The sequence below is a fragment of the Odontesthes bonariensis genome, chromosome 19, assembly GCF_027942865.1.
Source record: "Odontesthes bonariensis isolate fOdoBon6 chromosome 19, fOdoBon6.hap1, whole genome shotgun sequence".
Taxonomy (NCBI): Eukaryota; Metazoa; Chordata; class Actinopteri; order Atheriniformes; family Atherinopsidae; genus Odontesthes; species Odontesthes bonariensis.
Window position 1 is genome coordinate 305,088 of NC_134524.1, and position 22,413 is coordinate 327,500.

Consider the following 22,413-nt stretch of genomic DNA (forward strand, 5'->3'; position numbering starts at 1 on the left):
TCCAGCTGTTCTATTTCTGTTTCCATCCAGCTGTTCTCTCTCTGTTTCCATCCAGCTGTTCTCTTTCTGTTTCCATCCAGCTGTTCTCTCTCTCTTTCCATCCAGCTGTTCTCTCTCTGTTTCCATCCAGCTGTATCAGGCCATTAACACACCAGAGCAGGTGTTATTATGGCTCACCTGTTATTAACACAGCTCAGACTCTGATCACTGACCAGCTGTGCCCTTGAGCAAGGCACCTAACCCCACATTGCTCCAGGGACTGTAACCAATACCCTGTATCTAAATAAGATGTAAGTCGCTTTGGATAAAAGCGTCAGCTAAGTGTAATGTAATGAAATGTAATGTAATGGGGTGGAGCTTAGAGGAGGGGCCACTTTCGAATCTTGCTAGCTCTCTAGGATTACCTACCATAGCTTTGACACAGCTCAGACTGATCACTGACCAGCTGTTCCTGTTTCAGGAGGCCGCCTGGTTAAAGAACATCTTCACCTTCATCACTCAACACCTGAGTCCTGTGAGCTGTGGCCCCACCCCCTCTGCTGCTGATCTGTCCACAGGTGAGTTCATCAGAAACAGACAGAACCGGGAAAGGTTCGTCAGGGGAATGCGGTGGTTCAGAGGGAGCACCGTCTGTCTGTGGGTAGCATTAGGAAGTAGCATTAGGAAGTAGCATTAGGAAGTAGCATTGGGTAGTAGCATTGGGTAGTAGCAATAGGTAGTAGCATTAGGTAGTGGCAATAGGTAGTAACAATAGGTAGTAGCATTAGGTAGTAGCAATAGGTAGTAGCATTAGGAAGTAGCATTAGGAAGTAGCATTGGGTAGTAGCATTGGGTAGTAGCATTGGGTAGTAGCAATAGGTAGTAGCATTAGGTAGTGGCAATAGGTAGTAACAATAGGTAGTGGCAATAGGTAGTAACAATAGGTAGTAGCAATAGGTAGTAGCATTAGGTAGTAGCAATAGGTAGTAGCATTAGGTAGTAGCAATAGGTAGTAGCATTAGGTAGTAGCAATAGGTAGTAGCAATGGGTAGTAACATTAGGTAGTAGCAATGGGTAGTAACATTAGGTAGTAGCATTCGGTAGTAGCATTCGGTAGTAACATTCGGTAGTAGCATTAGGAAGTAGCATTAGGAAGTAGCATTAGGTAGTAGCAATGGGTAGTAACATTAGGTAGTAGCAATAGGTAGTAGCATTAGGTAGTAGCAATAGGTAGTAACATTAGGTAGTAGTAACATTAGGTAGTAGCAATAGGAAGTAGCAATAGGTAGTAGCATTAGGTAGTAGCAATAGGTAGTAGCATTAGGTAGTAGCAATAGGTAGTAGCATTAGGTAGTAGCAATAGGTAGTAGCATTAGGTAGTAGCAATAGGTAGTAGCAATGGGTAGTAACATTAGGTAGTAGCAATGGGTAGTAACATTAGGTAGTAGCATTCGGTAGTAGCATTCGGTAGTAACATTCGGTAGTAGCATTAGGAAGTAGCATTAGGAAGTAGCATTAGGTAGTAGCAATGGGTAGTAACATTAGGTAGTAGCAATAGGTAGTAGCATTAGGTAGTAGCAATAGGTAGTAACATTAGGTAGTAGTAACATTAGGTAGTAGCAATAGGAAGTAGCAATAGGTAGTAGCATTAGGTAGTAGCAATAGGTAGTAGCATTAGGTAGTAGCAATAGGTAGTAGCATTAGGTAGTAGCAATAGGTAGTAGCATTAGGTAGTAACAATAGGTAGTAGCATTAGGTAGTAGCAATAGGTAGTAGCAATGGGTAGTAACATTAGGTAGTAGCATTCGGTAGTAGCATTCGGTAGTAGCATTAGGAAGTAGCATTAGGAAGTAGCATTAGGTAGTAGCAATGGGTAGTAACATTAGGTAGTAGCAATAGGTAGTAGCATTAGGTAGTAGCAATAGGTAGTAACATTAGGTAGTAGTAACATTAGGTAGTAGCAATAGGAAGTAGCAATAGGTAGTAGCATTAGGAAGTAGCATTCGGTAGTAGCATTCGGTAGTAACATTCAGTAGTAGCATTGGGTAGTAGCATTAAGAAGTAGCATTAGGTAGTAGCAATAGGTCGTAGCATTAGGTAGTGTCCCCCCCACCAACCAATCAGTTCTCTGTTTCAGGTGTGTCCTGTGACCACGGTGTGTCCCAGCTCAGTGTGTGTGTGCTGCAAACGATCCGGGAGAAGATGTGTGTCGCTCACAGTTTACCTGTCAGCTACAGGTGAGTCTCACACACCTGCTGAAACCAGCACAGCCACCGGTCAGGTGATCCTCATACCTGTCCTCATACCTGTCCTCCTGTCTGTCCTCCTGTCTGTCCTCATACCTGTCCTCATACCTGTCCTCCTGTCTGTCCTCATACCTGTCCTCCTGTCTGTCCTCATACCTGTCCTCCTGTCTGTCCTCATACCTGTCCTCCTGTCTGTCCTCTTACCTGTCCTCCTGTCTGTCCTCATACCTGTCCTCCTGTCTGTCCTCATACCTGTCCTCCTGTCTGTCCTCATACCTGTCCTCCTGTCTGTCCTCATACCTGTCCTCCTTTCTGTCTTCCTGTCCGTCCTCTTACCTGTCCTCATACCTGTCCTCATACCTGTCCTCATACTTGTCCTCATACCTGTCCTCATACCTGTCCTCCTGTCTGTCCTCATACCTGTCCTCATACCTGTCCTCCTTTCTGTCCTCCTGTCTGTCCTCTTACCTGTCCTCTTACCTGTCCTCCTGTCTGTCCTCACACCTGTCCTCCTGTCTGTCCTCATACCTGTCCTCATACCTGTCCTCCTGTCTGTCCTCTTACCTGTCCTCCTGTCTGTCCTCATACCTGTCCTCATACCTGTCCTCCTGTCTGTCCTCTTACCTGTCCTCTTACCTGTCCTCCTGTCTGTCCTCTTACCTGTCCTCCTGTCTGTCCTCATACCTGTCCTCATACCTGTCCTCCTGTCTGTCCTCTTACCTGTCCTCTTACCTGTCCTCCTGTCTGTCCTCATACCTGTCCTCCTGTCTGTCCTCATACCTGTCCTCCTGTCTGTCCTCATACCTGTCCTCCTGTCTGTCCTCATACCTGTCCTCCTTTCTGTCTTCCTGTCCGTCCTCTTACCTGTCCTCATACCTGTCCTCATACCTGTCCTCATACTTGTCCTCATACCTGTCCTCATACCTGTCCTCCTGTCTGTCCTCATACCTGTCCTCATACCTGTCCTCCTTTCTGTCCTCCTGTCTGTCCTCTTACCTGTTCTCATATCTGTCCTCATACCTGTCCTCCTGTCTGTCCTCATACCTGTCCTCCTGTCTGTCCTTATACCTGTCCTCCTTTCTGTCCTCCTGTCTGTCCTCTTACCTGTTCTCATACCTGTCCTCATACTTGTCCTCATACTTGTCCTCATACCTTTCCTCATACCTGTCCCCATACCTGTCTTTCCTCCTGTCTGTCATCATACATGTCCTCATACCTATCCTCCTGTCTGTTTTCTTACCTGTCCTCCTGTCTGTCCTCATACCTGTCCTCATACCTGTCCTCCTTTCTGTCCTCCTGTCTGTCCTCATACCTGTCCTCATACCTGTCCTCCTGTCTGTCCTCATACCTGTCCTCATGTCTGTCCCTATACCTGTCCTCCTTTCTGTCCTCTTACCTGTTCTCATACCTGTCCTCATACCTGTCCCCATACCTGTCTTTCCTCCTGTCTGTCCTCATACCTGTCCTCATACCTGTCCTCATACCTGTCCCCATACCTGTCTTTCCTCCTGTCTGTCATCATACATGTCCTCATACCTGTCCTCCTGTCTGTTCTCTTACCTGTCCTCCTGTCTGTTCTCTTACCTGTCCTCATACCTGTCCTCCTGTCTGTCCTCTTACCTGTCCTCTTACATGTCCTCCTGTCTGTCCTCATACCTGTCCTCCTGTCTGTCCTCCTGTCTGTCCTCTTACCTGTCCTCCTGTCTGTCCTCATACCTGTCCCCATACCTGTCTTTCCTCCTGTCTATCCTCATACCTGTCCTCATACCTGTCCTCATACCTGTCCCCATACCTGTCTTTCCTCCTGTCTGTCATCATACATGTCCTCATACCTGTCCTCCTGTCTGTTCTCTTACCTGTCCTCCTGTCTGTTCTCTTACCTGTCCTCATACCTGTCCTCCTGTCTGTCCTCTTACCTGTCCTCTTACATGTCCTCCTGTCTGTCCTCATACCTGTCCTCCTACCTGTCCTCATATCTGTCCTCATACCTGTCCTCCTGTCTGTCTGCAGGCTGCTGTCTGTCTCTGAGCTGGTCTCCCAGCAGCACCTGGCCTGTGTCAGCAACCTGTCCTGGAGCACCAATCAGCACCGAGCGTGGGCCAAGGAGGCGGAGCTCTCCCTGCCGGGGCAGCGGGCTCTGCGGCGGGTCAACCTGCTGCTGATTGGCTGTCTGAGAGAGGGGCGGGGCGGAGAGTGGAGGCTGACGGACAGCAGCGGCAGCGTCAGGTGTGAGGTGAGTCAGAGGAGGAGGCGGAGCTTCAGGATGAGTCGGAGGAGGAGGCGGAGCTTCAGTCTGTCCGTCTCTGTCTCACATGTCTCACCTGTCTGTGTCTCACCTGTCTGTCTCACCTGTCTCTGTCTCACCTGTCTCTGTCTCACCTGTCTGTCTCACCTGTCTCTGTCTCACCTGTCTCTGTCTCACCTGTCTCTGTCTCACCTGTCTGTCTCTCACCTGTCTCTGTCTCACCTGTCTGTCTCTCACCTGTCTGTGTCTCACCTGTCTGTCTCTCACCTGTCTGTGTCTCACCTGTCTCACCTGTCTCTGTCTCACCTGTCTGTGTCTCACCTGTCTCACCTGTCTCTCTCACCTGTCTCTCTCACCTGTCTGTGTCTCACCTGTCTGTCTCTTTCACCTGTCTGTGTCTCACCTGTCTCACCCACAGTGCCTGTCTCCCTCCCCTCTGTGGCTCAACCGTCCTGTCTTCCTGCCCCACTGGAACTACATTCCCCATGATGCATCGGGGCTGGAAGAGGACCAAGGACACCTGGAGCTGATTGGCTCTCCTGTTGTGCTGTGTCCTGAGCAGGGACTGGCTGCTGGTTTGGGAGGGGCGGGGCTTAGCGGAGGGGCGGGGCTTAGCGGAGCGGTGGGCGTCAGAGAGGCGGCGGCGTTCCTGCAGAACAGGTGGGTCACATGACCGGGTCACATGACCTGTTGGCTGCGCCAGCACCTGAGCTCTGAATGACCTGCGTGTGGTTTCAGGGTCAGAGGTCAGCGCGTGTCGGTGTACGGGCGGGTGGGCTCCGTGTGCCCCCTGCTGGCCGTCGCAGGAACGACCTTCTTCTGCTTCACGCTGACGGACGCCACGCACACACTTCCTGTCCTCATAAAGGTGGGAAAGCTAACTGATGAAGACTGTGGGGAAGAGGAGGATGTGTGTGTGTGTGTGTGTGTGTGTGTGTGTGTGTGTGTGTGTGTGTGTGTGTGTGTGCTCAGTGGAGACCCCTCGTCTGTGGGACGTGGTACTGCAAGTATACACACTACAGGAAGTGTGTGTAATTTAACCAATCAGGGCTCCTCTTAGGGGCGTCACTTCCTGAAGTTTCAGGAAGTGAATAGATTGATAATGTTGTTGTAATTGTACTCTGTACTGCAACCAAATTAAAGATTTAAAGCAATTAATTATTATTTTATCATAGCAACTTATGTGTGTAACCAACCAACGTGCGTGCGTGTGTGTGTGTGTCTACCTGTGTGTGTGTTTGTACCTGGATGTGTGCGTGCAGGACGGCGGGCTGCGGTGGTCTCCGTGTGTGTGCGTGGGACAGAGCGTGTGTGTCACGGCTCTGCGTGTGTGTGCGCTGCGAGGCTGGAGAGGAAACAACATCCTGTGTGTGACCGAACGCTCTGAGCTGCGCACGGACTACACGCACACGCCGGGACACGTGCACGCTCCTGCTGACCACGCACACGCCGACTCGCAGCAGGACACGCCCCTGCTGATGATGTCACAGGCTGACGAGGGGTGTGAGGAGGCGGAGCCTGGGGAGGCGGAGCCTGGGGAGGACGTGGGCCAATCAGGAGAGAGGATGAAGCAGTCCAGGGTCATCAGTTACCAGGTGAGCTCTGATTGGCTGACAGCATGTTGCAGTGTGGACATGTGCTCTAAGCCACGCCCCTCTCCTGTGATAGGGCACAGTGACCGAGGTGGTGAGCGAGGGGGCGGGGCTGTATGTGATTGACAGGGAGGTGGGTCTGTGCGTGGCCTATCAGCCGGCAGCGAGGAGGAAGCTGCGGGCGGGCGACGGCGTGGAGGTGAGTGTGCTGCGCTCTGATTGGCCGCCCCGCTCTGACGGGCGCTCACTGATTGGTCGATCGTCTCTCCCTGCAGCTGCACCACGTCCACCTGCTGCACCGGCCCTGTCCCGACTTCCCTCCCAGCATGCTTTGCTGCTGCCTGCGCTCCACTCTCAGAGTCACCGCCTTCAGCAGGGTGGGCGGGGCTCCGCCCTCCCCCCGTTGTCCTGGAGACGGAGTGTTACCACGGTTACTGCTGCAGAGCGACACCGGTGTGTCGGAGTACCTGTGGGCGTGTCACGTGACCTCACAGCTGCTGCACAGGTGAGGGCGTGTCCTGCTCAGTGTGATGTCATCGTCCTTCTGTTGGACTGATGTGATTGGCTGACACCAGCTGACCCCACCTGTCTGTCTCTCACCAGCTGACCCCACCTGTCTGTCTCTCACCAGCTGACCTCACCCGTCTGTCTCTCACCTGTCTGTCTCTCACCTGTCTGTCTCTCACCTGTCTGTCTCTCACCTGTCTGTCTCTCACCTGTCTGACTCTCACCTGTCTGTCTCTCACCTGTCTGTCTCTCACCTGTCTGTCAGTCTGCTTCCAGGTGTGCTGCAGCATCAGTGTGTGTGTCTGCTCTCCTGGAAGCTGATGAAAACTCTGCGGAGACAAACAGGACGTCGGCGCAGAGACATTTACTCAGAGATGTTGGACGAGCTGCACACCTGTCCACTCACACAGGTATCTGACCTCTGACCTGTCCACTCACACAGGTATCTGACCTCTGACCTCTCCACTCACACAGGTATCTGACCTCTGACCTGTCCACTCACACAGGTATCTGACCTCTGACCTGTCCACTCACACAGGTATCTGACCTCTGACCTCTGACCTGTCCACTCACACAGGTATCTGACCTCTGACCTGTCCACTCACACAGGTATCTGACCTCTGACCTCTGACCTGTCCACTCACACAGGTATCTGACCTCTGACCTGTCCACTCACACAGGTATCTGACCTCTGATTGGTCGGTATGAAGTTTTAACAAAGTCAAAATGCATGTGGCAGAGTTAAGTTAAGAGATTGAATTAAGAAAAAGAGGATGAATCAAGTCAAGAGGACGGCGTTCCGCGTTTTAGCCCAATCAACACTTAATATTATATCTTATATATATATATTATACCTTATAATATTCTTATAAGGTGGACTCTTTTAAGCACGTAATAACATCACATTCACTGATTAGATCATATGATGTCCATAACACAGACATTGATAATAAAAATAAGAATATGCATGAACACAAACATGAGAACAAAACAGTTATTGGCACTGAATTCCTCGATATATAAAGAGAAAAACACAACAAAGCTTCTTTACCTGAGGTCATTTCTAATGGCCAAAGCCAGATGTAATTGGGTTATTATTTGTACATTTTAGTCCAACTGAATCTCACTTGTAGGCATTAAAATGGGAGAAACACACATGTCATTAGTCTTCCTAATTACTGGAGCTTTTAATTACTCAACTCAACTTTATTTTTATAGCCTTTTAACTCAGCCGTGGCTGAAACAAAGTGCTGTACAACACAAAATACAATGCAAAAACAACAATAAACAACAACAATATTAAAACAATTAAAACAATAAAACAATAACAGAAACAGTCCCCTGCTGGGTTAAAAGCCAGAGCGATATCGTTAGTGTCAGATATCCACGTCCTCTAGGTGGCACTGTGGCTCCATGGAAGAATTTTTTATTGTAATGTTTTGGTAACTTCTGTAGTGAGGCACGTACAAAGTGATGGAACGTCTTAAAATGATGAGCAGGGCGTCCCAGGCGTCTTAAAATGATGAGCAGGGTGTCCCAGGCGTCTTAAAATGATGAGCAGGGCGTCCCAGGCGTCTTAAAATGATGAGCAGGGTGTCCCAGACGTCTTAAAATGATGAGTAGGGTGTCCCAGATGTCTTAAAATGATGAGCAGGGTGTCCCAGACGTCTTAAAATGATGAGTAGGGTGTCCCAGATGTCTTAAAATGATGAGCAGGGTGTCCCAGACGTCTTAAAATGATGAGCAGGGTGTCCCAGACGTCTTAAAATGATGAGCAGGGTGTCCCAGACGTCTTAAAATGATGAGCAGGGTGTCCCAGACGTCTTAAAATGATGAGCAGGGTGTCCCAGGCGTCTTAAAATGATGAGCAGGGTGTCCCAGACGTCTTAAAATGATGAGTAGGGTGTCCCAGATGTCTTAAAATGATGAGCAGGGCGTCCCAGGCGTCTTAAAATGATGAGCAGGGTGTCCCAGACGTCTTAAAATGATGAGCAGGGTGTCCCAGACGTCTTAAAATGATGAGCAGGGCGTCCCAGGCGTCTTAAAATGATGAGCAGGGCGTCCCAGACGTCTTAAAATGATGAGCAGGGCGTCCCAGACGTCTTAAAATGATGAGCAGGGTGTCCCAGATGTCTTAAAATGATGAGCAGGGTGTCCCAGGCGTCTTAAAATGATGAGCAGGGCGTCCCAGACGTCTTAAAATGATGAGTAGGGTGTCCCAGACGTCTTAAAATGATGAGCAGGGTGTCCCAGATGTCTTAAAATGATGAGCAGGGTGTCCCAGGCGTCTTAAAATGATGAGCAGGGCGTCCCAGACGTCTTAAAATGATGAGTAGGGTGTCCCAGATGTCTTAAAATGATGAGCAGGGCGTCCCAGACGTCTTAAAATGATGAGTAGGGTGTCCCAGATGTCTTAAAATGATGAGCAGGGTGTCCCAGACGTCTTAAAATGATGAGTAGGGTGTCCCAGACTGAGTTTCCACACTGTTCAGCAGCTATAACACCAGTTTGTTGTTGTTTTATTTATCCATGTGAGTTGGTTGCTGAGAGTTCTTTGTTAAATTGTTAAAAAAAGGTTGGAATTTGGGTCCAGAGTCTTTCATCCTTGTAGGTGTTAGGTTAAATTTACACCTCATAGATAACACCAGGCTGGTTTTTCCTGAGACGGATGCCCCCCCCCCCCCCCAGCTTTGGTAACACTCAGTGTATTTAAGTCCAGGTTGAAGACACACCTATTTTCAGCTGCGTTTGAATGAAGCTCAAAACTTTATCACGTCTTAACAGCTGATTTTATCTGATTTTATCTATTGTTCTTATTTCTCTCTTTTTTGTTCAAAATTTTAATCGTGCTTTTTATTTCTACTGTTTTAATGTCTCTGTAAAGCACTTTGAATCGCCCTGTGGTTGAATTGTGCTGTACAAATAAACTTGCCTTGCCTTTGGTGAACAAAAAGTGAGCCTGTATATATTCCCAGCAGGCCGCTTTGGGGGAACACATCTGGCATTTTACGTCTTGAATAATCCTTATGAAAGCAAAATATTGCCCCCCTGCCCTCCGGTAGGCGCCTTCGAAGCCTCCGGAGCAGAACCAGCAGAATGAAGAACAGCTTCTTCCCCAGAGCTGTCTGCCTTTTGAACTCTGCTCCCCAATCTCTCAATATAGATGTATATATTACCACTGCACTTCAATCTGTAATATTTATTTGTATTTCATCTGTAATTATTAGGGCTGGGACTTTAGCGGTTTAATTTCGATTAATTAACTACACACATATTAGCGCGTTAAAAAAAATAACGCATTTTAATCGCACACTATAATTTATTTATTTATTTATTTTATTATTATTATTTTTTTAAATACAGACGGATGGAAGCGTCGACAAGAGCGTGGTTGTGTGCAGATTATGCAACAAGGAATTTGCGTATCACCACAGCGTATCAAGCCTCACATATCACCTCAACGCTAAACATGTAGCAGCTAGCGTGGAAGCTAACGGGGGCCCAACGCAGCTTAACATCCAAGATTCCATATACTGTGTTTTCATGCATGCTACTTTCAGATTTCAAATAGGGATATGTTCTGTGTTTGTTGAAATATTGTTGAAAATGTTAATTTTCTAAAGGATAAAGTATATGCGATTAAAATGCGATTAATTAATTTCAAAGCCTGTAGTTAACGCGATTAAAAATTTTAATCGAGTCACAGCCCTAAAATTTTATTTATATAGCACATTTCATGTACAAACAATTCAAAGTGCTTTACATAAAATAAAAGCATTGCAGCAGGGAGTGGAAGAAGCATTAAAATACATAAAAGAATATAAAGAGAAACAAATAAAATAATTTAAATGAATTTAAAAACAAGCAACAGTCCAGATAAGTTGAAAGATTTTGTGCAGATTTCATGCAAAGACAAATGAGAACAGGAAGATGGGAGGAAGTCAGGTTCTGAACACGCTGCATCTGTGTCTCTGCAGTACAGGCCGGACCCTTTAGCCCATCAGAACCTCAGTGTATCAGACCTCCTTCAGTCTCTGCAGTCCACCTGCTGGTCCTCCGTCTCTCTGCGCTCCCTGCTGCCTCCGGACGGGTCCAATCAAACCAGAACCCAGATCAACTCGGCTCTGTCCTGGTCCAGCCGGACTCTGTCCTCTGACCCGCGGACAGGAACCGGTCTCAGGTAAGCTTCACAGTTCTGAAGGGTTAGGACAGGGATGTTTCTGTGCAATCTGTTGGTTTCCTTAGCTAGGAAACTGTTTTTGAATTGGCTCTATGTGAACGAATTGGATTATTTTATGAATAATTATGATTACAATTAATTGAATTCCAATTGGCTTGAATTGGACTTTATTATCTAAGTTTCATCGCTGTGCTTTAGGCCCCGCCCCCTGCTGTTGGTGGGTGTGGTTTTAATGAGTTTCATCGCTGTGTTTTAGGCCCCGCCCCCTGCTGTTGGTGGGTGTGGTTTTAATGAGTTTCATCGCTGTGTTTTAGGCCCCGCCCCCTGCTGTTAGTGGGTGTGGTTTTAATTTAATTAATTGAATTCCAATTGGCTTGAATTGGACTTTATGATCTAAGTTTCATCGCTGTGTTTTAGGCCCCGCCCCCTGCTGTTAGTGGGTGTGGTTTTAATGAGTTTCATCGCTGTGTTTTAGGCCCCGCCCCCTGCTGTTAGTGGGTGTGGTTTTAATGAGTTTCATCGATGTGTTTTAGGCCCCGCCCCCTGCTGTTAGTGGGTGTGGTTTTAATGAGTTTCATCGATGTGTTTTAGGCCCCGCCCCCTGCTGTTGGTGGGTGTGGTTTTAATGAGTTTCATCGCTGTGTTTTAGGCCCCGCCCCCTGCTGTTAGTGGTGTGGTTTTAATGAGTTTCATCGCTGTGTTTTAGGCCCCGCCCCCTGCTGTTGGTGGGTGTGGTTTTAATGAGTTTCATCGCTGTGTTTTAGGCCCCGCCCCCTGCTGTTGGTGGGTGTGGTTTTAATGAGTTTCATTGCTGTGTTTAGGCCCCGCCCCCTGGTGTTGGTGGGTGTGGTTTTAATGAGTTTCATCGCTGTTTTAGGCCCCGCCCCCTGCTGTTGGTGGGTGTGGCTTTAATGAGTTTCATAGCTCTTTTAGGCCCCGCCCCCTGCTGTTGGTGGGTGTGGTTTTAATGAGTTTCATCGCTGTTTTAGGCCCCGCCCCCTGTTGTTGGTGGGTGTGGCTTTAATGAGTCATCGCTGTGTTTTAGGCCCCGCCCCCTGCTGTTGGTGGGTGTGGTTTTAATGAGTTTCATCACTGTGTTTAGGCCCCGCCCCCTGCTGTTGGTGGGTGTGGTTTTAATGAGTTTCATCGCTGTTTTAGGCCCCGCCCCCTGTTGTTGGTGGGTGGGGCTTTAATGAGTCATCGCTGTGTTTTAGGCCCCGCCCCCTGCTGTTGGTGGGTGTGGTTTTAATGAGTTTCATCGCTCTTTTAGGCCCCGCCCCCTGCTGTTAGTGGGTGTGGCTTTAATGAGTTTCATCGCTGTTTTAGGCCCCGCCCCCTGCTGTTGGTGGGTGTGGCTTTAATGAGTTTCATCGCTGTTTTAGGCCCCGCCCCCTGCTGTTGGTGGGTGTGGTTTTAATGAGTTTCATCGCTGTTTTAGGCCCCGCCCCCTGCTGTTGGTGGGTGTGGTTTTAATGAGTTTCATCGCTCTTTTAGGCCCCGCCCCCTGCTGTTAGTGGGTGTGGCTTTAATGAGTTTCATCGCTGTTTTAGGCCCCGCCCCCTGCTGTTGGTGGGTGTGGCTTTAATGAGTTTCATCGCTGTTTTAGGCCCCGCCCCCTGCTGTTGGTGGGTGTGGCTTTAATGAGTTTCATCGCTGTTTTAGGCCCCGCCCCCTGCTGTTGGTGGGCGTATTGCAGCTTCCCTCGCAGACGTCTGAACTCCAACACGCTCTTCAGCTCAGAGACGCCACAGGAGCGGTGGCCTGCGTCGTCACGGAAACCAGTGAGGTGGACGGAGGTCAGACGGCGTCATTCAACACCGCCTGGATCGGTACGGACCTTTATAGTTCTGACCCGACACTGTGTCCTCACAAAGGTCAGAGGTTAAAATGTGTGTGTGTGTTTCAGGATGCCTGGTGTGTGTCCTGCAGTTCACCATGGTAACGGAGAGATTCCTCCAATCAGATTTCCCCTCCTATCAACACCTGGACGAGGACAGGTTCATCACACACAAACACTGCAGGTACGCACACATGCACGCACACACATGCACACACATGCGCGCACGCACGCACACACACGCATGTTCAGACACGCACGCACGCACGCACACATGCACACACATGCACATACACACACACACGCACGCACACACACACACATGCACGCACACAAGCACACACACATGCACGCACACAAGCACACACATGCACGCACGCACACACACATGCGCGCACACAAGCACACACATGCACGCACGCACATGCACACACACACATGCACGCACGCACACACATGCACGCATACACATGCACGCACACGCACGCACACACATGCACATGCACGCACATGCACGCACACACGCACGCACGCACGCACGCACACACACACATGCACGCACACACATGCACGCACACACATGCGCACACACGTGCGCACACACAGACACACACGCACGTGTTCAGACAAGCACACGCACACACACATGCACACACGTATTCACACAGTCACTTGACCACCTGTGTGTGTGTTGGACAGAGTTTACCTGCAGTTCTCTCTGGATAACGTCCACATTCTGAGCCCGTCTGTTGCCATGGTTACACACCTGAGGCGGAAGGGGGAGGAGTCAGGACATGATGTCACAGGAAGGAAGAGAAGAAGAGAAGAGGATGAACCGGGCTCCTCCTCCTCCTCGGTTACCGTGACGGCGGACTCCCAGCCCTGCGTCTCCATGGTGATCAGGGTGGAGGAGAAGGAGGGCGTCGCCTGGAAGAACACAGGGGCGGAGTCAGACAGTGAGGGGGCGGGGCTCAGTGTGAGCTTCTCAGTCAGATCTGCTGCGATTGGTCCAGCGGTCAGCTGGGGGCAGGACCCGAAGAATGGACCAATGGCAGAAAGGGAGATGGACGGAGAGGCGGAACAGAAGGTGAGGGACACAGCTGGAGGATCCCATGATGCACCTGTGGTGTCAGCTGTTCACCTGTGTGTGTGTGTGTGTGTGTGTGTGTGTGTGTGTGTGTGTGTGTGTCTAAACATGTATGTGTGTGTGTGTGTGTGTGCAGGTGGTGCTGGTGCTCTCAGGTGCGTCTGCCCGCTGGTTCCCCGTCCTCCAGCCCGGATGTTTCTACAGACTCGTGGCTGCCAACACTCAGGTAAAACAACTGTGATGATTTTAGAGTTAACAGAAATCAGAATTAAGTTTAAAAAAAAAGATTAATTAACATTTTAAAAAGTTAACAGAAATCAGAATTAAGTTTAAAAAAAAAGATTAATTAACATTTTAAAAAGTTAACAGAAATCAGAATTAATTTTTAAAAAATGTATTAATTAAAAATTTAAAAAGTTAACAGAGATCAGAATTAAGTTAAAAAATGTAATTATTAATTAAAAATTTAAAAAGTTAACAGAGATCAGAACCCTGATGCTGACCCTGTTCTGTGTTCCTGATTGGTCCGTTGGTTTCTCTCCGACAGGACCCCAGGGTTCTGATTGGCTGTGGAATCCGTGGGTGGAGTCAGGTGGAGCTCCGCACTGAGTCCACGCTTCAGGTCAGATCCGATTGGAGGTTCCACACTGTGACACGCCCCCTGCGGCTGCCCACCTGCAGACAGGTAACAGAACCAGAGATTATAAACGGTCACATGACGCTGAGTCACATGACCCGTTGTCTCTGTGTCCCCCCTCAGGTCGCCCCCCCCTCGGTCCTGTCGGTCTCTGAGGTGTTGGGCTGCAGGTAAGCCGTCTTTCTGCTGCCACCTGTGGCTGCCTGAGGAACTGCAGCTGGTTGGACTCTGATCAATAAGTCTGATGGATCAATAAGTCTGATGGATCTGTGTGTTTCAGCTCCGAGGTGGTGTGTTTACAGGGGCTGCTGTCTGAGAGGATCAGTGTGAGGGACAGGGGCGCCGAGTCTGAACACACAGGTACACACAGGTACACACACAGGTATACACACAGGTATACACACAGGTATACACACAGGTACACACAGGTACACACACAGGTATACACATGTACACACAGGTACACACAGGTATACACACAGGTACACACACAGGTACACACTACACACAGGTATACACACAGGTATACACACAGGTATATACACAGGTATATACACAGGTATACACACAGGTACACACTACACACAGGTATACACACAGGTATATACACAGGTATATACACAGGTACACACACAGGTATACACACAGGTACACACTACACACAGGTATACACACAGGTATACACACAGGTATATACACAGGTATATACACAGGTACACACACAGGTATACACACAGGTACACACTACACACAGGTATACACACAGGTATATACACAGGTATACACACAGGTATATACACAGGTATACACACAGGTATATACACAGGTATACACACATGTATAAACACAGGTATATACACAGGTATATACACAGGTACACACTACACACAGGTATACACACAGGTACACACAGGTATATACACAGGTACACACACAGGTATACACACAGGTACACACTACACACAGGTATACACACAGGTATATACACAGGTATATACACAGGTACACACACAGGTATACACACAGGTACACACTACACACAGGTATACACACAGGTATATACACAGGTATACACACAGGTATATACACAGGTATACACACAGGTATATACACAGGTATACACACATGTATAAACACAGGTATATACACAGGTATATACACAGGTACACACACAGGTATACACACAGGTACACACAGGTATACACACAGGTATACACACAGGTATACACACAGGTATATACACAGGTATATACACAGGTACACACAGGTATACACACAGGTACACACAGGTATATACACAGGTACACACAGGTATACACACAGGTACACACTACACACAGGTATACACACAGGTATATACACAGGTATATACACAGGTATACACAGGTATTACACACAGGTATACACACAGGTATACACACAGGTATACACAGGTATTACACACAGGTATACACACAGGTACACACACACAGGTACACACACAGGTACACACACAGGTATACACACAGGTACACACACAGGTATACACAGGTATACACACACAGGTACACACAGGTATACACAGGTACACACAGGTATACACACAGGTATACACACAGGTACACACACAGGTACACACACAGGTATACACACAGGTATACACAGGTATACACACAGGTATACACACAGGTATACACACAGGTATATACACGCCGCTTTAAAGGGACAGTTTGCCTCTTTAAAGGGACAGTTTGCCTCTTTAAAGGGACAGTTTGCCGCTTTAAAGGGACAGTTTGCCTCTTTAAAGGGACAGTTTGCCGCTTTAAAGGGACAGTTTGCCTCTTTAAAGGGACAGTTTGCCGCTTTAAAGGGACAGTTTGCCGCTTTAAAGGGACAGTTCGCCGCTTTAAAGGGACAGTTCGCCGCTTTAAGAAGAAGCAACCATGTCATCCTTTGATGGCGTTTAGGCTTGAATGCTTCTTCTTTAGGCCTTGCGAACCATTCCTGAGCAGCCGTGATTGGTTGAGCGATACGCACACTTTCTTCAGAAATTTTCTAGTTAATTATTATTATTATTATTATTATTAATCATTTGTTTGAATGAATGAATACGAACAAATGTTTAAAAACTGTCAGCTGACATCACCTGGACTATTTCAGAGGTTTGTGTCAGATTTCCTCTTAAAATGTTTCAACACTCACCGATGCCTTAAAGATGAAAAGCTGGGACATATTATGGGACCAGTTCCATTCTCTGATCACAATGTGTGTGCCCTCAGGTGTGCGTCTCACACTCTGTGACCAAAGTGGGAGGAGTCTCAGAGTGTACCTGGACCTGAGCCACACCCCCTACCCACCTGGCCTGTTGCCTGGCAACATCGTGCTGCTGTCTGCCTTCCAGAGGAAGCTGTCCAGGTAACACGCTCTCAGGTTTAAACTGGATTATTCTTGGAATTCAGATGAATGCAGTGGGACAGACACCTGTACAGCTGAGTCTGAGTCAGTGAGCAGAACACCTGAAGGTTTCTGCAAAGAGTCGATGATGATCCAATAAGTACTGACCAACAGTCACTGATTCTGGGTTATGTCCTGTATCACACCTGTAACACAGTTAAACACAACACAGCTGTAACGCAGTTAAACACACCTGTAAGGCAGTTAAACACACCTGTAACGCAGTTAAACACACCTGTAACGCAGTTAAACACACCTGTAACGCAGTTAAACACCTGTAACGCAGTTAAACACACCTGTAACGCAGTTAAACACACCTGTAACGCAGTTAAACACACCTGTAACGCAGTTAAACACACCTGTAACGCAGTTAAACACACCTGTAACGCAGTTAAACACACCTGTAAGGCAGTTAAACACACCTGTAACGCAGTTAAACACACCTGTAACGCAGTTAAACACACCTGTAACGCAGTTAAACACACCTGTAAGGCAGTTAAACACACCTGTAACGCAGTTAAACACACCTGTAACGCAGTTAAACACACCTGTAACGCAGTTAAACACACCTGTAAGGCAGTTAAACACACCTGTAACGCAGTTAAACACACCTGTAACGCAGTTAAACACACCTGTAAGGCAGTTAAACACACCTGTAAGGCAGTTAAACACACCTGTAAGGCAGTTAAACACACCTGTAACGCAGTTAAACACACCTGTAACGCAGTTAAACACACCTGTAACACAGTTTAACACACCTGTGACACAGTTTAACACACCTGTGACACAGTTAAACACACCTGTGACACAGTTTTCCCTGGTCGTGGCCTTTTGAAAGCAGAGATGCATGTCAGACTTGTCAGTCTGACTCTGAAGCTTCAGTTCAGGTGAGGCTTGTTTACCTGTGTTCATGTTGCGCACCTGTTTACCTGTGTGTCTTGCAGGTCGGGAGGCGTGTACTGCTCCTTCTTACCTGTCAGCTGTATAACTGTGATGTCACTGGCAGACTCCAGGTACCCTCACAGCAGCTCTCCTGTTGGTTTATTTATGTTGTCAGTTGGTTGACAGGTGTTTCTTTTCTCAGCTGTGCCCCGCCTCCTGCTCCCATCATGCACCTGGGTCAGTGGTCTACGTGCAGCGAACAGGGGTGCATTATGGGTCGGGTCAGAGGTCATGTGGTATGCTTCCTCTTTCTGCAGCTGCAGTGGAGCTGCTCCCTCTGTGGAAGCCTCTATACACAGGTATTACACACGGGTACTATACACGGGTATTACACACAGGTATTACACACAGGTATTACACACAGGTACCACACACAGGTATTACACACAGGTACTACACACAGGTATTACACACAGGTATTACACACAGGTGTTACACACAGGTATTACACACAGGTACTACACACAGGTACTATACACGGGTATTACACACAGGTATTACACACAGGTATTACACACAGGTATTACACACAGGTGTTACACACAGGTGTTACACACAGGTATTACACACAGGTACTACACACAGGTACTACACACAGGTACTATACACGGGTATTACACACAGGTATTACACACAGGTATTACACACAGGTATTACACACAGGTGTTACACACAGGTGTTACACACAGGTATTACACACAGGTATTACACACAGGTATTACACACAGGTATTACACACAGGTGTTACACACAGGTGTTACACACAGGTATTACACACAGGTGTTACACACAGGTATTACACACAGGTGTTACACACAGGTATTACACACAGGTGTTACACACAGGTATTACACACAGGTGTTACACACAGGTATTACACACAGGTACTACACACAGGTATTACACACAGGTACTACACACAGGTATTACACACAGGTATTACACACAGGTACTACACACAGGTACTACACACAGGTATTACACACAGGTACTATACACAGGTATTACACACAGGTATTACACACAGGTACTACACACAGGTATTACACACAGGTACTACACACAGGTATTACACACAGGTATTACACACAGGTACTACACACAGGTACTACACACAGGTATTACACACAGGTATTACACACAGGTATTACACACAGGTATTACACACAGGTACTATACACGGGTATTATACACAGGTACCACACACAAGTATTACACACAAGTATTACACACAGGTATTACACACAGGTATTACACACGGGTACTACACACAGGTACTATACACAGGTATTACACACAAGTACTACACACAGGTATTACACACAGGTATTACACACAGGTATTACACACGGGTACTATACACGGGTATTACACACAGGTATTACACACAGGTATTACACACAGGTATTACACACAGGTATTACACACGGGTACTATACACGGGTATTACACACAGGTATTACACACAGGTATTACACACAGGCATTACACACAGGTATTACACACAGGTATTACACACGGGTATTACACACGGGTATTACACACAGGTATTACACACAGGTATTACACACAGGTATTACACACGGGTACTACACACAGGTATTACACACAGGTATTACACACAGGTATTACACACAGGTATTACACACAGGTATTACACACAGGTATTACACACAGGTATTACACACAGGTATTACACACAGGTATTACACACAGGTATTATACACAGGTACCACACACAAGTATTACACACAAGTATTACACACAGGTACTATACACGGGTATTACACACGGGTACTACACACAGGAATTACACACAGGAATTACACACAGGTATTACACACAGGTATTACACACAGGTGTTACACACAGGTACTACACACAGGAATTACACACAGGAATTACACACGGGTACTACACACAGGAATTACACACAGGTATTACACACAGGTATTACACACAGGTGTTACACACAGGTACTACACACAGGAATTACACACAGGAATTACACACGGGTACTACACACAGGAATTACACACAGGAATTACACACAGGTGTTACACACAGGTATTACACACAAGTATTACACACAGGTACTATACACGGGTATTACACACGGGTACTACACACAGGAATTACACACAGGAATTACACACAGGTATTACACACAGGTATTACACACAGGTATTACACACGGGTACTACACACAGGTATTACACACAGGTATTACACACGGGTACTACACACAGGAATTACACACAGGAATTACACACAGGTGTTACACACAGGTATTACACACAGGTATTACACACGGGTACTATACACAGGTATTACACACGGGTACTATACACAGGTATTACACACAGGTATTACACACAGGTATTACACACGGGTACTATACACGGGTATTACACACAGGTATTACACACAGGTATTACACACAGGTACTATACACAGGTATTACACACAGGTATTACACACAGGTACTATACACAGGTATTACACACAGGTATTACACACAGGTATTACACACGGGTATTACACACAGGTACTATACACAGGTATTACACACAGGTACTATACACAGGTATTACACACAGGTATTACACACAGGTATTACACACGGGTACTATACACAGGTATTACACACAGGTATTACACACAGGTATTACACACGGGTACTATACACGGGTATTACACACAGGTATTACACACGGGTATTACACACAGGTACCACACACAAGTATTACACACAAGTATTACACACAGGTACTACACACAGGTATTACACACGGGTATTACACACGGGTACTACACACAGGTATTACACACAGGTATTACACACAGGTATTACACACGGGTACTATACACAGGTATTACACACGGGTACTATACACAGGTATTACACACGGGTACTATACACAGGTATTACACACGGGTACTATACACAGGTATTACACACGGGTACTATACACAGGTATTACACACAGGTATTACACACAGGTATTACACACAGGTACTACACACAGGTATTACATACGGGTACTATACACGGGTACTATACACAGGTACTACATACGGGTATTACACACAGGTACTACACACAGGTACTACACACGGGTATTACACACAGGTACAACACACAGGTATTACACACAGGTACTACACACGGGTATTACACACAGGTACTACACACAGGTATTACACACAGGTACTACACACGGGTACTATACACAGGTATTACACACAGGTATTACATACGGGTACTATACACGGGTACTACACACAGGTATTACACACAGGTATTACATACGGGTACTATACACGGGTACTACACACAGGTATTACACACAAGTACTACACACAGGTATTTGACACAGGCTTCAGTTTGAATAAAGTTTTTGCTTCCATTTAAATAAAGTTTCTGCTTCTGTTTAAATAAAGTTTTTGCTTGGGTTTAAATAAAGTTTCTGCTTCAGTTTGAATAAAGTTTCTGCTTCTGTTTAAATAAAGTTTTTGCTTCGGTTTAAATAAAGGTTCTGCTTCAGTTTAAATAAAGTTTCTGCTTGGGTTTAAATAAAGTTTCTGCTTCGGTTTAAATAAAGTTTCTGCTTCAGCGCTGCAGCTCTCAGTGTGGATCGTCCTCGTCGGTTTTTCAGTCCACAGCAAAGTAAGAACATTTTCTGTTTGATTGATTATTGATTTGATGTTCAAACACTCATCGACCTTCAGCTGATTCAGTTATCTTTATTGATCAGGCTGGTGATTGACGATGGCACCGGTGAGGCCCACGTCTGGTTCTCAGGTGCGGTGGTTCGTTCTCTGCTGGGATTGGCTGATCCTCAGTGGGAGGGGCTTCAGAGAGCGCTCAGGGTTAAAGGTGACATCAGAGTCTACCCCCGGGGGCGGAGCCTGGTCAGTACCTGCTGTCTCTGATTGATTAGATTGATACGTTGTGTTTCTTTTCTTTCTGTATGTTTTCCATTCGGTAATATAATAATAATTTATTTATATAGCACCTTTCATACAGAAAATGTAGCTCAAAGTGCTTTACAAATACGATCAATATACAAAGTAAATAAAGTAAAATAACTACAAGAATAACAAAATAGAGCACAATAGAACATCTTATAATTTAGTTATGAATTAAAGATAAAGTACTAAAAATAGAAAAAAGGAATTTACCAATAAAATAGAAAAACAATAAATGTAATATGTAAATAGTAATTATAATAATTACATTTATAAAACTAGTTGAAGGCGAGGGTGTATAGATGTGTTTTTAGCTGCTTTTTAAAGTTTGTAATATCTGTTGCCTGACGAATATACACCGGTAGAGAGTTCCAGATTTTTGGTGCATAAAAACTGAAAGCAGCTTCTTCACCCGTCTTTTTATATTTCATTTAAAAAAATATTTAATAAAGTAGCACCTGATGATCTCAGAGCTGGATTTGGAACATATTCTGTGAGTAGTTCTGAAATGCCCGGAGGTGCTAATCTATTCAGAGATTTAAAAACCAGAAAGAGAATCTTACTGGTTACTCTTCTCTTTGCCATGAACACCACCTCACTGGGCCGGATCGTACGCTATGCTGACGATACCCAGCTCTATCTGTCATTCCTATTGTTGTGGAGGAAAAGGAGTGTTCACACCTACCTGTGTGTGCATGTGTGCATGTGTGTGTTTGTGTGTGTGTTTATGTGTTTCTTTGTTTGTTTGTGTTTGTG

General features: G+C 46.5%; 1 protein-coding gene across 1 annotated transcript in view; it reads left to right on the forward strand.

Moving 5' to 3' along the window:
- The window catches only part of ctc1 (CTS telomere maintenance complex component 1), a 40,076-nt gene that overhangs the window by 12,636 nt on the left and 5,027 nt on the right, over positions 1 to 22,413 (forward strand). The window contains exons 2-23 of the mRNA XM_075451791.1: positions 461 to 557; positions 2,117 to 2,216; positions 4,236 to 4,458; positions 4,889 to 5,130; positions 5,209 to 5,338; positions 5,733 to 6,065; positions 6,139 to 6,261; positions 6,338 to 6,567; positions 6,703 to 6,979; positions 10,547 to 10,749; positions 12,412 to 12,578; positions 12,656 to 12,770; positions 13,286 to 13,673; positions 13,810 to 13,899; positions 14,221 to 14,358; positions 14,434 to 14,480; positions 14,591 to 14,670; positions 16,569 to 16,704; positions 17,688 to 17,756; positions 17,828 to 17,984; positions 21,303 to 21,355; positions 21,444 to 21,600. Of these exons, the coding sequence (XP_075307906.1) occupies positions 461 to 557; positions 2,117 to 2,216; positions 4,236 to 4,458; positions 4,889 to 5,130; positions 5,209 to 5,338; positions 5,733 to 6,065; positions 6,139 to 6,261; positions 6,338 to 6,567; positions 6,703 to 6,979; positions 10,547 to 10,749; positions 12,412 to 12,578; positions 12,656 to 12,770; positions 13,286 to 13,673; positions 13,810 to 13,899; positions 14,221 to 14,358; positions 14,434 to 14,480; positions 14,591 to 14,670; positions 16,569 to 16,704; positions 17,688 to 17,756; positions 17,828 to 17,984; positions 21,303 to 21,355; positions 21,444 to 21,600 (3,555 nt within the window). The remainder of the gene's footprint in view (positions 1 to 460; positions 558 to 2,116; positions 2,217 to 4,235; positions 4,459 to 4,888; positions 5,131 to 5,208; positions 5,339 to 5,732; positions 6,066 to 6,138; positions 6,262 to 6,337; positions 6,568 to 6,702; positions 6,980 to 10,546; positions 10,750 to 12,411; positions 12,579 to 12,655; positions 12,771 to 13,285; positions 13,674 to 13,809; positions 13,900 to 14,220; positions 14,359 to 14,433; positions 14,481 to 14,590; positions 14,671 to 16,568; positions 16,705 to 17,687; positions 17,757 to 17,827; positions 17,985 to 21,302; positions 21,356 to 21,443; positions 21,601 to 22,413) is intronic.